Genomic DNA, 19,438 nt, shown 5'->3' on the forward strand with positions numbered 1-19,438 from the left:
TCCTCCAGGATTTCTATGGCAATAGTCGATTTATTTCCATACCGGTTGTCCATGACTCTGAACATATCCTCTGCAGTGTTGTAGGTTGACAGCCGGATATCCTTCCCAATCTTGTCATCCACGCTGTCCAGGAGTTGAATTTTCTTGACCTCGGCTGAGCCAGACGGCTCTCCCTGTCTTTGAAGGCTCTCCCAGTCTTTCTTCCATCTGTGGTATTCTCTTTTGCAGCCTGAAAAGATGGGCAGTGTGGTTGGTTTTATCCTGACAATTGGTTTTGCTGGCGGGGGATGTGCTCTCACTGCTTCAAGTCCTGAGGCTCCTGCAGCCAGCGCATCCTTCGACATCCTCCGTGCAGTGACAAACTCAGCCTTCCTCAGTTCAAGGTTGCCGTTCAAAGCTTTCAGGTCCTTGACCCTGCCATCTAGCTCCTTTCTTTCAGCCTTGGGGATCCACCGCTCCCAGTTTGACATAACTCTGGCAGCCTCATTGATCCTTTTCTCCAGTAGAGTCAGGTGCATCTCATATGCATCCAGGTGAGTACTCTCCACAGGTAACTTCTCCGCCCGACTGCAGGCCTTCTCTCCTTCAGTGATTGCAGTTGTGATAGCGTATTGGCCATATCTGGACCACAGGTTTGTTTGGACAATTCTTCTCACCTCTCCAAACCTTGCTTCTGCTTCGTTAGCGGCTCTCTCAACGTCTAGCTCCTCCCTCTCTTCAAGAACCACGTCTTCCTCTTCTGGCTCTTGAGACTCAGCCAAAAGCCCTGTCTTATAATCATCATTCGCTTCAAGAACGATTTTCCGGCAGTATGAGAGCTCGGCGAACTCCTCCCTCAGCTCTGCTTCCACCATGCTGTCTGCCCCTTTGCTGAGGAAGTTGGCCTGTCTGGTGAAGGTGCTTTTCGCAGCGGTTCTCTCCTTCTTGAGCTGCTTCACAGTCTTCTCCACGACGTCTTCCGCCATCTTGACCTCACGGACCAGCACAGCTCTCTTCTCCTGCGTCAACAGCTTTTCCTGGACTTCCAAGGCCTTTTATCCACTTCTCCAAGCTGCTCCGCTGGTTTTCAACTGTCAAGTTATCTGGGTGATGTTTTAAACCCGATCAGAGCTGTGCTGCTGAGATTCAGAAGAGGTGTGTATGCTGCACTTGGAGACATCAGGAAGATGTATAATTCAGTGTGGCTAGAAGAGCGAGAGATGCATCTCCACCGATTCCTTTGGAGGGACAATCCAGATGAGGAGATGGGTCAATATGCCATCACAAGGGTGAACATTGGAGACAGACCAGCCGGTTGCATTGCACAGGTAGCTATGCGGGAGACAGCAAGATTGGCCATCTTTGCTCACATGGAAGAGGAGCGCAGAGTCCTGGAAAAGGACAGTTATGTGGATGACATTCTAACTTCCCATAACAGCCTGGAGGAACTAGACAAGATGACTGAAGGCGTTGAAGAAATTCTGAGAGCCGGAGGCTTCTTTCTGAAACCGTGGGTCCGGTCAGGCCAAAGTGGGAGGCCGGAGGCTGCAGCAAAGGTCCTGACATCAAGAGTGGAAGGGATGGAGAAGAAAACCTTCATCCTCCCAAACCAAATGAGGGATGAAGATAACAAAGCCCTGGGCATTGGATACAAGGTGGAGGAGGACAAGCTCTACATGATGACCTCGATCAACTTTTCCAAAAGGAAAAAGAAGATGAGAGTAGGCAAGGATCTTCTCAGAATGGAGGTGAAACCTGGAACGCCTAACCCGCTGACAAGAAGGGACCTGTTAAGCCAAGTAGCTGGACTCTACGACCCCATCGGTTTGGTATCACCTCTGAAACAGAAGGGCGCTATCCTTGTTAGGAGAGCATTCCAGGAGGCAGGAGGAGGGAAGTTGACCCGTGAGACCTGGGATAAACCACTGTCAGAGAGCCTCAGAGAAGAAGCCATTCAGCTGTTTGAGGAGTATGCGCAGCTTGGACAAGTTCAGTTTCAAAGAAGCCTGACACCAGCTCACTGGAAAGGGAAACCATGGGGAATCACATTCTCAGACGGGAGTGACAAATCATATGGAGCTGTGATGTACCTGAGGTGGAACACTAGTAAAGGAGTCGATATCCGGTTTGTAGAGTCGAAAGCCAAGCTGACTCCACTGGATCAGAAAGGGGAGGCCGTGAAGGCTGAGATCTGCGGCGCTGTCTTTGCAGCCAGGCTCAGGAAGTACGTTGAGAAGCATGGAGGCCTGGAGATAGAGCGATGGCTCCACCTGGTGGACAGTCAAACAGTCCTAGGAGCCATTCAAAGAGAGAGTTATGGGTACCAAACTTTCTTTGCGAACAGAGTGGGTGAAATCCAGAAGGCTGGCTCAGTTGAAGACTGGTGGTGGATCCCTGGAGAGCATAACATTGCTGACATCATTACAAGAGGAGGCACTCATGAAGATCTAAAGGAGGATTCCACATGGCAGGATGGGCCAGAGTTCCTAAAGTGGCCAGTGGAGGAGTGGCCTAAAAAGTCAGCAGGAGAGGTTGCAGTGCACGCTAGAGAGAGTGTCAACAGACTCCAGAGAAAGGCATTCTCAGCAGGAATGACAAGGGCTCAAGCTAAGATAAGCCAAGCAAGTGCCCCACAAAAAGACCTGAAGGGTGAAAGTGGAGAGAAAAGTATGGCCGCTGATCCAGCTCTTCTGGCAGGAAGGGCACCCAGGAGATGGGAAATAAAGAACCTACTGGAAGTGAGGAATTACAGCTCCTTGTCCAAGCTGGTCAGGATCATCGCCTGGATATGGCGAGCTGCCAAGAAGTGGATAGAGATGAAAAGCCAGTCAAGAACTCAAGAAGCTAAGCATAAAGTGTCATCACTAAAGGAAAAGGCCAAGCAAACTGTGCTTACAGTGAGAGAGCGTGAAGATGGCCTCAGGGATCTCTTTAGTGAAGCTCAGGAAGGTGTAGCTTTTCCTGACACTACCCTAAGCAGACTGGCAGTATACAGAGATGCGGACTCTGAGCTCTTGGTTTGTGGAGGCAGGATTCAGATGTTTGATGAAGACAAAACTGCAGTGCCCGTCTTACCATACGAGGCATGGGTGTCTACATTGCTGGCACAGGAAGCCCACAAGGCAAACCATGAGGGAATAGCAGGAACCTTGCTCAGGATGAGGAAAAAAGCCTGGGTAATCAAAGGTCGAAGAATTGCAAAACAAGTAGTAGACAGTTGTGTGTTATGCAGGAAAAACAGGGCAAAACAGTGCCAGCAGATCATGAGTGAGTTGCCACCAGAGCGAACAGGCCCAGCATTGCCATTTGAGTTTACAACCATGGACCTGTTCGGACCTTATGAGGTAAAAGATGAAGTAAGGAAAAGGGTCAAACTCAAAGTCTGGGGGGTTGTATTCTGCTGCATGGCTTCAAGAGCCATACACACTGATGTTGTGAGTGACCAGTCTTCTGAGGGATTTCTGCTGGCCTACCAAAGATTCTCTGCACTGAGGGGACACCCTAGGAAATTGTGGACAGATCCTGGCACAAACTTTGTAGGGGCCAGACCTGCTCTGGAGGAGCTTCACAGATTTCTGAGCAGACTGAACAGGTCTCAGATTGAAGAGGAAGCTGTCAATCATGGAACAGAGTGGTCATGGAGGATTCACCCTGCAGACTCTCCCCACAGAAATGGAGCAGCAGAGGCAGCTGTCAAGATAGTGAAGCGAGCCCTGAACAACCTTGGTGGTGATGGAGTTCTCACATGGGGGGAATTCCAAACATTCCTCTTCATGGCAGCCAACCTGGCAAATGAAAGACCGATAGATGCCAGGATTCAAAGCCGAGAGGACTGTGTGGAATACATCAGTCCCAATTCCCTCATACTGGGACGAGCCAGCCCAAGAGGAGACCCGGGAGATTTCAAGTTTGAAGGTTACCCATACAAGAGACTCCAAACCATACAAGCAGAGGTCAGCAAATTCTGGAAGAAGTGGTGCCAGCTAGCTGGTCCTAACCTGTTCATAAGGAGCAAGTGGCACACAAGAGAGAGGAACGTTGCAGTGGGAGATGTGGTCTGGCTGGCTGACCAAAATGCCTTGAGGAGTCAATATAAATTGGCCAGGGTAGTCAGTGTTAATGCTGACCGAAGAGGAATCGTCAGAGATGTAAATGTGAGGACCTTTCCAAGCTACCCTGTTCCAGTCATGAAGCCAAGCACAGGGGACACAAGCAGACAAGGAGCCAGGAAACTCTTGAAGAGAACCCCTGTGTCCATTCTCTGCAGGGATGTGAGACGACTGGTCATCCTTCTTCCTGTTGAAGAGCAACGATAGAATGAATAGATAGAGTGTGACCTCCTTGTCCTTGTGCATTGGAGGACACGATAGCACGCATTGGTATGGTATTTATATTTTGAACTAAGGTGTAGTTTGCACAATGCGTATGTTTCTGGCACTTTTTCCCGTTTGTCATGTCTTCTATGTGACAGCGCATGGGTCGGCGCAGACGTCCTTAGTGACGTCTTGGGCACGTTTGGTGGAGGCGCACATGGTGAAAATGTTTGTATGGAAGACCATTGTTGTTTTACATCATAGTGATATTGTAATTATATAGATTTGTTTATGATATCTAACATATATTTGGATTTGATTTAAATGTTTGATTAGGCATTTTGATTTATTTGAACTAACTTGATTTAATTTGTCTTTATCAATAGGTTTTCAACCTAATCCTGATCCTAAATCCGAATAAGACTACGGAATGTTTGTTGGTCATGTTCAGAAAGATTCATGTTCAATAAAATCAAGGAGAAGGATTTGAGCTGTCCTGCGTCCTCTGTGTAACAGTGCCATTTCAAGTTGGGCAAGCACAGTTTAAAACATCACCCAGATAACTTGACAGACAGACACACACACACACACACACACACACACACACACACACACACACACACACACACACACACACACACACACACACACACACACACACACACACACACACACACACACACACACACACACACACACACACACACACACACACACACACACACCAGAAATGGTTATAACTCAACTTTCATCAAATGCAGGGACAACCCTCGTCTGTCTCCACAGTCTGTGAAGACGGATGAAGCAAAACAACTGAATAAATAGGGAGGAAAATACACATTAGATTATTTCTGGCTTGGTTTGGTTCAACTTGTCCCTTTAGAATGTAAGTTAGCTGCAAATCAATCAGTTATTCTGATGAGTTAACTTTTAGGCTCCTTTGAAGAATTTGACATCTGATTAAAGAAAGTTAGAACAAAGTTTCTTCCAGCAGAACCAGGCCTCTGCTCCCTCCATCAGTTAGTGAGTGTGAGAGTAACGTGAATCATGAGCTACAGTCTTCAGAGTCTCCAGAGCTCCAGCTAATTAAACACCTATTGGATTGTGTTGGATGGAGATCTGGAAAATCCGTCATCAAAACAACAACAACTTGAGGAATATCTTTTGGGAGAATGGTGTTTATACTTTCATGAGCGCTTCAGGGCCCTGGAGCCTCCGTCCCTCTTCAGGTGCATTAAGGTGGAGATGGGAAAAAGATAAATTATGTTTTCATCCGTCAACAATCTTTATAATTATCTTAGAAAAATCAAACTGAGCCGACACAGATTTGCTTTACTGACATTTTTCCAGTCGGCCAACGTCAGCACAACAACCGTCTCAACAAGCCAACAATATATATACGCAATAAAATATATAATGCAATATAATAAAAGTGCAGGTTTCTAGGTTTTCTGATTTATACAGTTCAATGACTTCTCGAGGATACAGACCATTATATAAGCAATATAAAATGATACAGAGAGAAAATGTGTGATTTGCTTCAGCCCGTCTTCGAGTGATAAAAGTAACGTGTGCGTGAACAAAGTGGAAAATGGCTTCATTATACTGACATGTCAGTGTCTGTGTCCAGCCCACGACCACGTTTGACGCATGTCTGTGATTGCTTGTCCAGTCCAATGTTCCCTGCTGTCTTGTTAGTGTTGCTCTTTCTCCAATATAATGAAATGCTGTGAAGTGATGGATCAATACACACTCCTACGCAAAATCCTTAATAGAAAATCCAGCCACGTCTCAGGGGAGGACTTAGTTCCGGAGGAGTGTGTTTTACACCCGCTAACAACACATGAAAAAAAACACCACAATGCTACAAGCAAATGGTTCATTACTAAGCATTAAAACAGCTGGTAGAAGAAGTAAAGGAGACATTTGGTAAAATGTGCTTAATGCAGAGGTGAAGACGAGGAGGAGGAGCCGGAGCCGTGGATCCTTGAACTGTCACACAACTCGTCCATTTTGCACAGATGGCAAAAAAAATTGCTTTGACATTTACAACACATGATGGACGTGAGTGAAGAGCAGATTTTAACACATCGACCAGAGGAAAGAGAAAAAGACAAATACCTTTACATGCATATATTTGTGAATTTTTTTTCTATTTGTGTGTGCATCGAAAATATGTTTATGAATCTTATGTTTTACATGTGAATTTTTTTTACTTATATATGGAATGAAACATATTTATGTGTGCATTGAAAATGTATTTGTGTTTTGAGTCACATACATATATAAATCCCCAAATACATTTGTGGATCTTTTTTGCGCATGTATTCATTTCTGTGTGCATTTATTCCTTTTGAGACTGTTCTGGCTCCATATATAAGAGACAGAGCCTCGGTGCCATGAATTAGAAAATAAAATATATAATATATATATAAATATATTCTCTGTTTATCATCAGGACAGCCTGACGCACAGACTGTACATGAAAAGGCCAGAAGCAAAAGTGCAAGAGTGGCAGAAATAACAAGTCGGGCTGGTCTTTCTCTGTTAAGGGGATTAATTCATTTTTAGTTGCCCTTCAAATTCAAACATCTAAACACCTTCTAAATAGGCCCAGCAATACTCACCCAGGGTTATAAGAAAGTTCTACCTTTTCATTTGATGCCGGATTGTTTATGTCATTGTTCTGCAGACCAGACACTTTTACAGAAATGTGTTTTGCTCTATTGCTGCTCTGTAAACCTCTAGTTTCAGCTCTATTTGCCACTTGGAATATCATCCATAAAGTGTTTACCGTCCACGCAGACGATCAGACCTCCATTTTTCAGCTGCAGTTGTGTGCATATATTCCCACAAGTGGCATCTAATGCAGTTGTCTCTCTGTCACACAAAGTGAAGACACAACCTCTCGGGTGAAGATTTGCTTGTTTGAAGTTGATAAACTGACAAAACAAACTCCAAAGAATCACGAACATGGAAAAAGTTACCAGCTGAATTCTCCAAACGTTAGAGTAACAATATGCATCATCTGGATATGAAATTACTATTGATGATGATGCGATTCTGTCTATATTGGAGAGTCCAAACCACAGTATCAGATTTATTCTCCCCATCCACATCCAGCAGCAGACTAAACGTTGGCCAGTGAAAATAGAACTGGGTCCCATTAGGCTCAGTTTAGGAAACAGATGTCCTGTCACCAGTGTCCACGCCACCAGCCAAACCACAGCAGGACTCACGCTTCTCCAGGCGGCTTGTGGGAAAACCAGCTGTGAAATTGGGCAATTACACTTCAGTGGATGGAGGATGAACAGGAAGTGACCTGGAAACAGATCTGAGTGTCGAGTACAGGCTGCTACAGGGTGATTGGTAGGAAAGAGAGTTTCTGTATAGGAGCTTTAGTGCCAGGTCAGCAAAAGTGCTAAAAACAATTTGTTAGGGGGGGAAAAGGAAAATATCTTCACACACACACCAGCAAACACACAACCACACAAACACACTTTATATAGTTTTGGCGCCCGCCCACATGATCTGACCTTCCGACAGCAAGAATCCCTCATTACAGCCCCAGTTCCCTTATCTCATTAATTTGAAGAGAAACGTATATACACTTCTGTTTGTTCCGACTACTGAGAAAGTTTAATAACGATTCTACTGAAACTTGTGAATGTAAATCTGTGAAAGTCTCTGGTGGACAAACTTTTCTTGTTTCACTAAAATCAGCCAAACGAGTGATTCCTTGGACAAATTCTCATCTGTATGTGGAGCTTAATGCAAAGTGAATGGTATCCAGCAGAAATGAGTCAGCTTTTATTATTCAAGTAAATGCAAAAGTGCAAAACAAGCAAATCTTTGGAAGAAGATAAAGAAAAACTAACGAATTCCTAAAAAACAAAAATATAATCCTTTCTAATCCACAACTAAGAAAATGTCACTCTGTTGCTTTTTTAAATGTGATAATCTGTGTGAACTGGAGCTTCAGTGGGCACCAGCAGCCCGAGGTGAGTGTGGTGTATCTCCACTGGTCTGTTCACCGTGCTGCAGTGCTGGCAAACTGGGAACCTGCAGATAGATCCATACGGTGAACAGCTGAATCAAGAGGCTGCTCAAGGCAACAACTGCCACTCGTGCTTTCCCCTGCACATCTCTAACAAAATAAAGTTGAGTTATAACCATTTCTGATGTGTGTGTGTGTGTGTGTGTGTGTGTGTGTGTTTGTGTGTGTGTGCGTGTGTGTGTTCTCTTATTTCTGCACCATCAACAGTGTGCTGCAGCACCAGAGGGAGAAAGGAAGAGGACATGAACAACTCGCCGCCGGGTGCCACCAAGCAAATGTCAACAATGTGCATTTGGACAGAAAAACAAAAACATATTTTACTCTATGGTAGACGATCGTTTGGCCGACATCAACATTTGAAAGTTATGAGACGTCAATATTAGGCTTCAGAAGGGGGGGGGGGGGGGGGCACTGCAGCAGTGTATAGTAAGAGACAAATAAGATGCATTTATAACAGAACAAAAACTTACTCTAGTGGACCACAATTTGTTATTCTGACTCCACCACGTGCAAAGAGTTAAACGTGAACTTGCACAGAGTCTCTGTTGGACAATAACTAAATGTTAAACATTCCTCCTCATTACCAATCGTTACATTGTCCTTGAATAGGACACGTTAACCCCAACATGCTGGGATCTGCTGCTGGCCCACAGATAAGAAGGTGCTGGTACTGGGCAGTTCTCTGGTGGGATAATGAGTCAATGTCTCCACCCAGTAGAGCTCAGTAAACACAGCCTGGATGCCAAGGGAGGCTGTGGATTATGAATCAGAGGGTGAGGGGCAGGATTCCCATGTGGGGGCTCTGAGCAGTAAGAGGGGCGTCATGTATGTTAACTCTGCCTCTGCTCTGTAAAGCAGGACGTTTGGCCTGTGGGACACGTGTGACGGGTGTATTCATGTGTAAGGAGGGTGGAGCTGATCACCTGTTCAAACCAGATCGCCTCCACCCCCTGCAGGACGACTGCATCCCGACTTTGGTTCACTTCCAAGGTCGGGGCTCTGATCTCCGCAACCTGAGGTGGAGCCGATTCATTATGCTGACCTATTTCTTTCTTCCACAGTGTTTTAAATGAAGCGAGGATAAACTGCACCACACAGCACATTCCTGTGGTTTTCACTGTAACGAAGCAGAATACAAATCAACACAAACAAACAAAGTTCCAAGTCTATTCCCCAGCGGGTCCATACATCAACAGGCTCAGCAGCTCCTGCATATATGAAGAAACACACTCTCCCCTAAATGCCAGAGGCTGCACAGAGACAACCTCACCATAAATGAAAAACCGTGTCAGACCTGCAACAAACAAATGAACAGACGCACTGCAGCAGGTTGAGAGCTGGGGACAGAGGATGGATCGAAACAATTAAATTACAAGAACGCAGTGGAACCAGACGGAGAAGCAAACGCTGTCTATTGTTTCCAACGTGAAGCTACTACACAATAAAGGCTCGTGCATTCAATTCTAATCCACTTTAATGGAGCACATGGTCCTGACGAGTGAGAAATTCACGTGTGAGGAGCAAACAGAATCTGCTGCAGGACGATGACGGGTCCAAAGCAGGAAGTCTGAGAGGAGAAGCTTAGAAAGTGACTCGAATAACATCAAATATTAATGTTATTAGATCTAAAAACCATAAAATGTTACACTTATATATAATATAGAAGTTACAAAGTATTACCAACTTGTGCCACCACTTTGATGTTAATATTAATAATGCAAAAGAAACACTAGAGGGATTAAAACAAACCCTTTCACTGTCATATCCATTCAGACTGAATACAAAGATGGACGATAAAGTGAAGCAAAGTCCCTTGATCGCCCCCTGGTGGCTGGCTACAGTGTAGCTTGTAATGGAACATTTTATTACATTTCACAGCAAAGACAATTATCAATTCTGGTTCATACAATTCTACCTAGCTGCAGCTAGGGACCAGAGCACCCTGTCACTTAGTCAGACTGGGGTCAATGGCACAGAACAATGGAATCACATTTGATTTATACTAAATAAGTCCCTCCTTTCACAGAGGTAGAATGTTTATCCAATCAGTTCTCTGCGTGTTGTCTTCAGGCTTAGATTTGGTCACCTCCAATCTGAATGAAGGACCCCTTCGAAGGTCTCACTACACATCAACATCAGGCATCTGCTTAGACTCCAAGTGTTAAAACCTGTTTTCCCAGAGACCCCTGTCTCTGACTGTAACACCTATGCACTCTATCGCAGACAGTAGGATGGACCCTGCTGTTAAGACCTTTTGTTTCATCAGAGGCACAAAGGAATCTCCAACGAATACACATCTGAGTCTGCCAAGCTGACCCCACATGTTTTCAGTCTTAAACACACAGAAATACATATCAGAATAACATTCCCATCTATAACTGTCATTCCTTGCATGAAACATAACTAAATATAAAATCTGCCATCACAAGCTCATAAACCCGCCCTGGCATGTACCAAATTCAAATCAATGAATTACTTTAGTGATGCTATAAAAAATGTGGTGAACCATCATGATTAACAGCTGCGACCAACTCGCTAATGGCCGCTCGACCTCGATACCACAGCTCCTTCCCCTCAGTGCGACCATGCACGAGGATATTTTAGCTCTATCTTAAAACGAGAGAAGGTGAAAACGTGTCATCCATCTTTATAAACGCTCTGTGGCTGAGATAAATAGTTTAATTTTACAGCTTCTGCTATGGATGAGCACTGTTTTCATGTGTCCTTGCCTCCTTCCCCCAAAAACCTATTATTCAATACATTACCAATCCACCGTGCTGTGAAAACATGACAGAGTAGTCGATAATAACAAATGGCTTTGAAACGGAACCTCGTAAATCTCAGTGAATGAGGTTTTCTTAAAGTCGGAGGAAGATGTCCCCACATACAGGAGAGAAGGAGCTGAGAGAATCTGTTACTACAACGACTTCTGCTGCTGCTGTTGTTGTTACTGAATCAAACCTCGATGTGACTCGAACTAATGAACACAGGCTGAGGCGAGTGTGTCACTATGACAACCCAGCTCAGACTGCCACCAGGTGCCCCCCCCCCCATACTATTAATACCTTCTCCGCCAAGTGAGCGGCATGAGGTCGCTGCAGTTCACAGCCCACTAGTCCAGTGAATTATGCCGCTTTTTCTACTGACACATATTTGGACACAGACTCCGGCTCCATAAAAGCCGAAGGGTGTTAGCATCACAGCAGTGCTGGCGTTTGGCGTGGAATAAATATAGATGTCACATAGGTGGCATCGTTTAGGAGGCCTTGTCCTTGGGAGGGAAGTAAATTAGAACGTCTCTCACATTCTAACAAGCTCACAAACAAATCTCCTTACACATAAATTCACCAGCAGGGAAAGAACCTTGAAGTTCCTGCATCATAAAAAGCGTTAAACGACTCCTCGGCTGTTGCTGAGAGGAATAATGATATGTGATGTGATTTGGTGAGGGTCTAATATTTCAAATAAAAAGAGGAATAGAAGCAGAGCTTGCAGGAAGTGAAGCTTTGAGTTTGGTTGTTTGTTCAGCCGGTTCCCCGGGTGTTTAAACTGGTGGGGTGCCAGAGTTACTGATTCGTTTAGTTTCAGAAAACTCATTAAATGAGGAACAAGTGTGACAAGCTTTGATTTAGGAGGGTTTACTCCAGAAACACATCAGAGCTGGGTGCAAAAAAATAATGAGAACAAAGACACTAATAACGAAATAAAAAAAAAAGGAAAACAAAGATTTATTACTCTATGAAATATGAGACATTAACTGAGAGGGGACGGAGGAACAAGGGCTGAGTCCTACCTTGACCTCGATGAAGTCCGGCTGACCCAGAGAAATGAGCTCCGAGTAGGACAGCATCTCCTCCACGTTCCAGGCCTTCACCAGGGTCAGCCTGTACACCGTCCTCTGTCTCTGCACAGGGGGGACAGGGACAGGAGGTGGACATTACAACCACATTCAATTAATTCATTGCCGCTTGTTTGTCGATTAGCAGGATTACGTAAAAACTACAGAACCGATTTCCATAAAATTCCGTGGAGGGCTGAAGAAGAAGCCATTACATTCTGGAGTGGATCCAGACAAACCAGACTAGATTCCACTTTCCTGAACATGGTGGGAAGAGGGCGTTGGCCTTGGCAGAAGCATGTGCTCTCCTGGTGCCCGAGGAGAGGCTAGTTAAATTGTTTTTATCCTCACTGCAATAGATCCACTCTGACAAACATTAGAGGACCCTGGGCTATATCATTTCAGTGACATTGTATTTAACCAACAGGTTAATGCAAGTATAATGTATAGGGGTTTACATTAAAAAAAGATATTAAATAGGAGTATTTATTGGAAGATACTTAATATATACAGATCTGAATCAAGGCCAAGAAAAGCAGGTCTTATATGAGCCTGTTCCACTTTCCCCGGGTGAATAAGAGGACTGAATAGATCCCGGCTCCCGGCTCAGCGGAGTGGATTCAGAATACTGTTGTTGCTGTGTGGCACCAGAAAGAGGATTATTGAGAATGTGACTGAGAGGAAGAGAGGCATGAAAAGACGAGCAGAGGAGATGAGAGACGGGGGATTGTGAGGACAGAGGACCTGAAAAATGGATGATGTAAAGAAACTAGTAAATGACAGGTGGAGAAGAGAGTGTACTCATTCCTCCCCCCCCCCCCCTCTCTCTCAGTAGCTCTCACTAGAAGGTTATCTATAACACTGGGTCCTTTCAGACCAGTAGAGTAGGGGGATAATTGGCCGGTGGAAGCAGGAAGGTGATGTATTTCAAGCTGCCTCTTTTCTAAATCCGACACCGAGGGACAACTCCATCAGTCCCACTGAACCGCGGCAGGGAGGCCAGGTGGAGGAGCGCTGGCAGGAGGAGAAGAGAGAGGGATGGACGCTCAGGCAGGAGGGAGCCAGAGAACCACCGTGAAATGGAGACGTCTGGAGCAATGAGAGGCGGACCGGAGGTGATGGGAACAGAGAGGTTATTTTTAGAAGCTGGGAAGCTACACACCGACATGTTGTCAAAGTGAGGTGTACACATTCACACACACAATTAAACGCACTACCCTCGGGGACATGCGTAAATAGGTTTCCACTTAGTAGAGCGCAGGACCCAGCAGTCAAATGTAATCAAGCTGCACCACACAATACCAATGCCTCCAATTCTTTTTCGGTCCATCTCTCATTCTTCCAGTAAGGAAATCAATTCAGTAGGTTTTGCGTAATCCTGCTGACATGATTAAAAAAGGGGCTAAAACAAAAAACACTAAATAACAGTAAATACTTGTGGACAGAGTGGATATGACCACACCACTAGGGGCGCTCTCACATCTACCTTTATTGGTACGGACCCCTTCAACTTTAAACTTTAGTCCGAAACAAATACCAGATGTGAAAATGTTGTAGAATTTCAACATTAAACTATAGAAGAGGAAAGAACCAAGTTAAAGGAATATCAACATTATTTAGGGTTAGGGTTAGTAACCATAAGTAAGTGTATCTGGTGAAGTGTGTGTGTGGGTGGGTGGAGCAAACCCAATATGTCGGTGCAAGCTGTCAATCACATGGCATCCCCACCCCGACACATACAGGGCTTTATCATCTACCTGACTCTGAATGGGACCATACTTTACCAAATGAACATCATGCAGCATTGAAGAATTGTTTACTAAATATAAAATCAAGTGAGAAGTGATATTTCTATAGAAACTGTTGGTTTATGCTGGTCATGGTTTGCATGCACTTCCACGTTGGCTTTACTTTCCAGTATTAGACTGGAGTTAGACCAGTGCAGCACACTGGTGCCTCACAGCGAGAAGGACCTGGATTTGAACCTAAAAGTTATTCCTGTGTGGAGTTTGCATGTTTTCCCCACTTCTCTTTACTCGGCACTTTTGGCTTCCACCCACAGTCCAAAGACATGCAGGTCAAGTCAATTAGCCTAATGGATGAAGGTTGTGGCTCATCAACATTTATCATTTGCAGTAATTAGAGTCTAGATTGAGGAGGCTGTTTGGAAGTGAGTCCGTTCAGGGATTAATGTGGAAGGGATCATTTACAGTAATGACCTTTAAATGACCACAGACGTGAGTGGAGCTGAACATCCCAGCTTCCCAGTGGCTGGTGTTTAATGGGAGGCTCCTGATTATCTTAACTCGGAGACGTGGTGTTATTCCTGGCGCACTGGCACTCGCCTGTTGGCCCGTGGTGAAAATAGCGATCCAGATGCAATTAGAGTGCAATGATCCGTCACCAGTGATTTGCCTCGAGCCGAGCGAGTCACCGGCGCCTCCAGCTGAGTGCTAATGAATTTGTCCGTTGTTTGCTAAAGAAGCCGGCTCATTACAGGTCGGGGAAACAGAGGCTCCCTGGGAGAGACTTCACAGCCCACATGTTTCCCAGGCTCTCTGTGGCCGTGGCTCACTCTGGTTTATTGGAGGAGCACACGGACCAAAGGAATTGATTTGGACATGAAGCGTTGAGGTTAGATTCAGCCTGTGATGACGGAGCTTCCATCCATTTCGTGAATGATAAACAGGACTGCAAGGTTATTGGACTTCCTTTTCTCTTCAACTGCTGTGGGGGGGGTATCTGAAGGATTCTCTGTGGATGTGGCATTTCAACTCTGATACGCCAAGACAAAATGTAGAAGCTTTAAGAATCAGTAACATTCCACCCAAGAGTCTGCACAGAGGAAACAGGTTGGCAAAACAACCGGAGCTGGGAGAACATAACTGTGACAGAATTAATATTTTCAGTGATACTGAAGATATTGTCATTGTGTAGACTGAAATATATTAAAAAAACTAACAATTATTTTTAAAGGTGTTTAAAAGTGAGACATATTGTCAAGTCCTAGTTTTAGTCCAGCTTCCAAACACAAGCACAGAGGATTTCCCGGTGTTTCACAAAGCCACATGATATTATAAAAAAAATACTGCAGATACATTATTTATGATTACGAAGTCATAACTCCGACTACTTGGAGTGAATCCACACATAATGAACATGCACTGGCACTCACTCTGCATAGTTAAGGCATGTATATATATAGAGCTTTAGAATTTTACAACTGCCCAACATAGTTTTGCATAGTTTATCTGGGTGAATATGACTGAGCAGACATATGTCTTGAGTAGCACTTAACTCTGGAGTCCCATACATTTCAACTTCTTGCTCACATCCTCACATCTCCAATCTCGTGTCTGGAAATCAAACTAGCACCGTGGACAGCCTACCTTCTCTCCCAGGGCCTTGAGGCTGTCCAGGAAACGTGGCCAGAAGTCCTTGAAAAGTGGCCGGTCAATCTTCTTCAGGCTGTCTCTGGTGCTCGCGTCCACACTCACGTACAACTGGGTGACTGGCACCAGGCTCCTGGAAACCACAGAGGGAGGGAAGATAAGAACGAGAGAGTTTGAATGATAAAGAGAGTCTGGCAAGAAAAATCATAGAAACACCTGAGATGCATTTGAATATAAAAACAAAACAAACACCTCTCTGCAGTTCAGTCAGATACAAGAAAGTAAACATTTGGCCTGAATATAAATTTGTCCCGTTAAGATCCACTCAGAATATCTTCTACTGAAAGAAACATTCATTACAAAGGAGGGATGAAGAAAGGGGGGGGGGGGGGGGGGGGTATTTGTTGAAAACTAATTAGAGCTTCTAAATATATTAATTGATTTGCATGTAGCCGCAGAACCTTTTAAAAGCAGGAGGAAGCATCGGAGAAGTAAACAGAACCAGAAACTAAAAGATTAACACGACTGCAGCAAAGATAAGCGCAGGGTGTTTTTAGATGGGAGAAGATGAATCTGCTGTGTGAAGAGAGGCGATTATGTAAAGATGTAAAAAAACAACCAATTAGCCAGATAAATAAGGAAATAACCGAGTGAACATCAAGAAGGGAATTAAGGAAATTCTTGTTCTTTCTTCTGCTTTCTGAAGAATCACTTCCCATAGCTGTGCTGATATATTGAGCCAATAAACTGAAACAGCTCCTCTCCAACCAAGTGGCTGAGTCAGACAGGAGAGAGAAAGAGAAAGAGCTGACGCCTGCTGTCCTTGTCTTCAACCTGCTCAGCGAGGACACGATATCTAGTTAGCCGACAGATCCCATGTGTCACTTTATGTCTCGGTGACAAGTTGCAAGGTCTCAAGACAGAGTGGCATCTCTTGATGGGGGGGGGGGGGGGGGGGTTAGAGGACACAGAGAGTGACAGAAACCAGGGTAAACATCTGGACATGAAAGATTAATGTTTATGTCAAGCAGCTCCACAGGCATTCATCATTTTCTGTCTGGGTTCGGTGAGAGACGGGCCACTGCCTGGGTATGTGTAGGTGTGGAGACGTTCCCACCAGTGACAGCACCAGTATTAAAACATTCTGGACACTTTACAGGAAAAGACGTGAATCAGCTCATCTGTGGAGCTGACTGAGATCTCCACTGTTCAGCTTAGCCTCACTCCTGCAGTGCACTTGAAGCTATATGCAGTGTTTCCCATTAATTACCTAGACCATGTTGGGTAGACGACTCCTGTGTGAGTTAACATTAACATTACATCTGCCTCCACATGTTGTCTTGTGCTGTTTAGTGACTTCTTCTAACGCGGTGATGGGACCAAGCTTTGTTTTATTTATCTCCGACACAAAGTGATGTCAGAGAGGCTCCGCACCACAGGGCTGTGTTGACAGAGCCGGGTGGGGAGAAGCTGCAGGGTTGAGGATAATGACACCTCGAGGTCACTTCAGGGTTTCCTCCCCAGACACCAAACGTCTCATGTCGACCGACACACACACACACACACACACACACACACACACACACACACACACACACACACACACACACACACACACACACACACACACACACACACACACACACACACACACACACACACACACACACACACACACACACACTCTCTCTTGCATTTGAAGCACGACACGTGTGTGTGTGTATTTGCAAACAGTCCACCTGCTCCACCTGAGGTTGTTTCGTCTCTTATGAATTTTTCATGCAGTTGCTTTGCATGAAAAATGCTCTGGTGAAGAAAGTACAGACAGGAACTCTTCCCCTCCGCCTTAATAGAGGCAAACAGCCGTTTCAGTGCTGGTCCCACTATTCATTTCACAGGCAGCACAACACGAGCATAGCATGTCTGGACTAGTGGTGAAGTTGAGATGCTACATCTTATGTGGAAGATTTTTATTTATTTTTTTAAAGATGTGGAATATGTGAGAGTGCATGTGGAGCCAGCAGCGTGTGGTCATTAGAGAGAATGCATGTTTCAGCACTCCGGCACCGGTTTCAATATTCTGCAATTATGGTGTAAAGGGACAGTTCATCTGAATTAGAGAGAAACTCTCTCCCTCGCTCCTTCCTGCCATCTGGTCCTGCCGACAGCTTTGACTTGACGAGCCAAGTTTTGGACGTGTCCGCCTCTGAAGCTGAATCTTGAGCCAATTGAGTTTTACGTGTCCTGCTCGAAGCACCAAGGGGAGGTAATCTGACAACCTGGCGCGATTTAAAAAATAAATAATCATGTGCATTATAAATAACATCATTCATTCAACACTTCAACACCTGAGCCATGATCCGGACTGTTTGTTTTTAGGAAACTTCAGACTATCGGACCAATGCCAGGAAGTTGATTATGAGCATTTGAGCCATTGTGGAGTTCTGCGCCTAAAGTTGGTGAAGCTAGAAGCTGTGTCACAATGATATCATAAAATTAAGCTGTTCAAATGTCCGCCCGTCTACAAACCAATCAATGTCAAGTATAGGTAGACACAGCCCATGTCTGTGATAATAACAGGACGAACACATGAAACCAAAACTCACTGGATAAAATGAAAACAATGAAAGAAAGAAATGAACCATGGTTAAGACTTGCAGGTGTGAAAATGACTTTAGTCTTGAAAACCAATTAAAAGCGCCAAATTGTAACATACATCATCTCAAGGCACTTTATATGGTAAGGTAGAGATAACCTTCCCATGCAACTAATCAGATTCTTTCCAATTCCTCCTCCCAGAGAAAGGCAGGAGAACTTTAAAGACATGAGAGAAACCGACTGGGACGTACAGTACGTTTGGAAAAGTAACAAACAAGTTTTATCATCCACAAAAAACAACATCTCTGTTCAGCTCTGACCTGATTTCCTCTGGAAACTGTGCATTTGTGACCAGGAAGCTGGAGATGTGTTGGGAGTGGAGGAGGCGGATGAAGGTGTTGATTTCGGGGTACATGATTGGCTCGCCCACCAGGGAGAGGGCACAGTGCTTGACTGCCAAACCCTCCTCGTAGCGCTCGGGCTTCACGCCAGGAACCCCTGCGGAGAGAGAGCGAGGGAGAGAGACAGAGAGAGAGAGAGAGAGAGAGAGAGAGAGAGAGAGAGAGAGAGAGAGAGAGAGAGAGAGAGAAGTAGAGAGATCAGTGGCTGATTAGATGACGGTTGTGAAGTCGATTCCAACTTTGATCTCGTCATTGTCTCCCATCAGTGAAATCAAGGGGCCTCACACAAACACTGCTCGGTTGAATAACTGCTGGAGGTCAGACTTTAAAGAGAAACTTCATGCTCATGAAAAATGGAGGGAGAGGATGGGAGGGGAAGGGGAGGGGAGGGAAGACACAGCATATTAAGTTTGAGCTTTGGGAGGTCGGCCCAGAGCATCTCTCTCTCTCCCTCTCTCTCTCTTCTCCTTCTTTCTTTCCGCTGGGTGGTCTTGGCTCCTTTCGCTGTTCAGTGGATAAACAAGGAGAAAATGCAAGGTGCAGTAAACACAGGCTCAGTAGTGGCTTTAACAGGATCGTGAAAGTACAAAGGATGTTTTTAAGTTTAACTGACTATTTCTCTTCAATTTTCAGAATACTAAATAAAAAATATAATCATAAAAAAGAAGCATAAAAAACCCTGCGGCCCTCAGCCTCAGTTATAAGATGCTGCTGTGAATTATATTGATTTCCAGACTCAATCAAATTAGAGTAAGAAGGAAAACTCATGTCTTAACTTCTATTAGTTTTAGTTTTTCTAAAGGAAATTATGGTTTTCCACATTGGGATTTCAACCGTACGGTACAACAATTTTACATTGA

At 44.7% G+C, this 19,438-nt stretch overlaps 1 protein-coding gene across 2 annotated transcripts in view; it reads right to left on the bottom strand.

Annotated features, from left to right (window-relative positions):
- The window catches only part of tyw1 (tRNA-yW synthesizing protein 1 homolog (S. cerevisiae)), a 59,712-nt gene that overhangs the window by 14,984 nt on the left and 25,290 nt on the right, over positions 1-19,438 (bottom strand). The window contains exons 12-15 of one of the 2 annotated variants that reach the window (XM_053422443.1): positions 18,498-18,675; positions 15,577-15,712; positions 12,143-12,253; positions 9,448-9,466 (exon numbers count right to left, since the gene is read on the bottom strand). In XM_053422443.1, the coding sequence (XP_053278418.1) occupies positions 9,464-9,466; positions 12,143-12,253; positions 15,577-15,712; positions 18,498-18,675 (428 nt within the window). In that variant the 3' untranslated portion in view covers positions 9,448-9,463. Of the gene's footprint in view, positions 1-9,447; positions 9,467-12,142; positions 12,254-15,576; positions 15,713-18,497; positions 18,676-19,438 lie in introns of those variants that run through there. The other variant, XM_053422442.1, reaches the window with a different exon arrangement.

This window comes from Pleuronectes platessa, chromosome 5 (assembly GCF_947347685.1).
Source record: "Pleuronectes platessa chromosome 5, fPlePla1.1, whole genome shotgun sequence".
Classification (NCBI taxonomy): Eukaryota; Metazoa; Chordata; class Actinopteri; order Pleuronectiformes; family Pleuronectidae; genus Pleuronectes; species Pleuronectes platessa.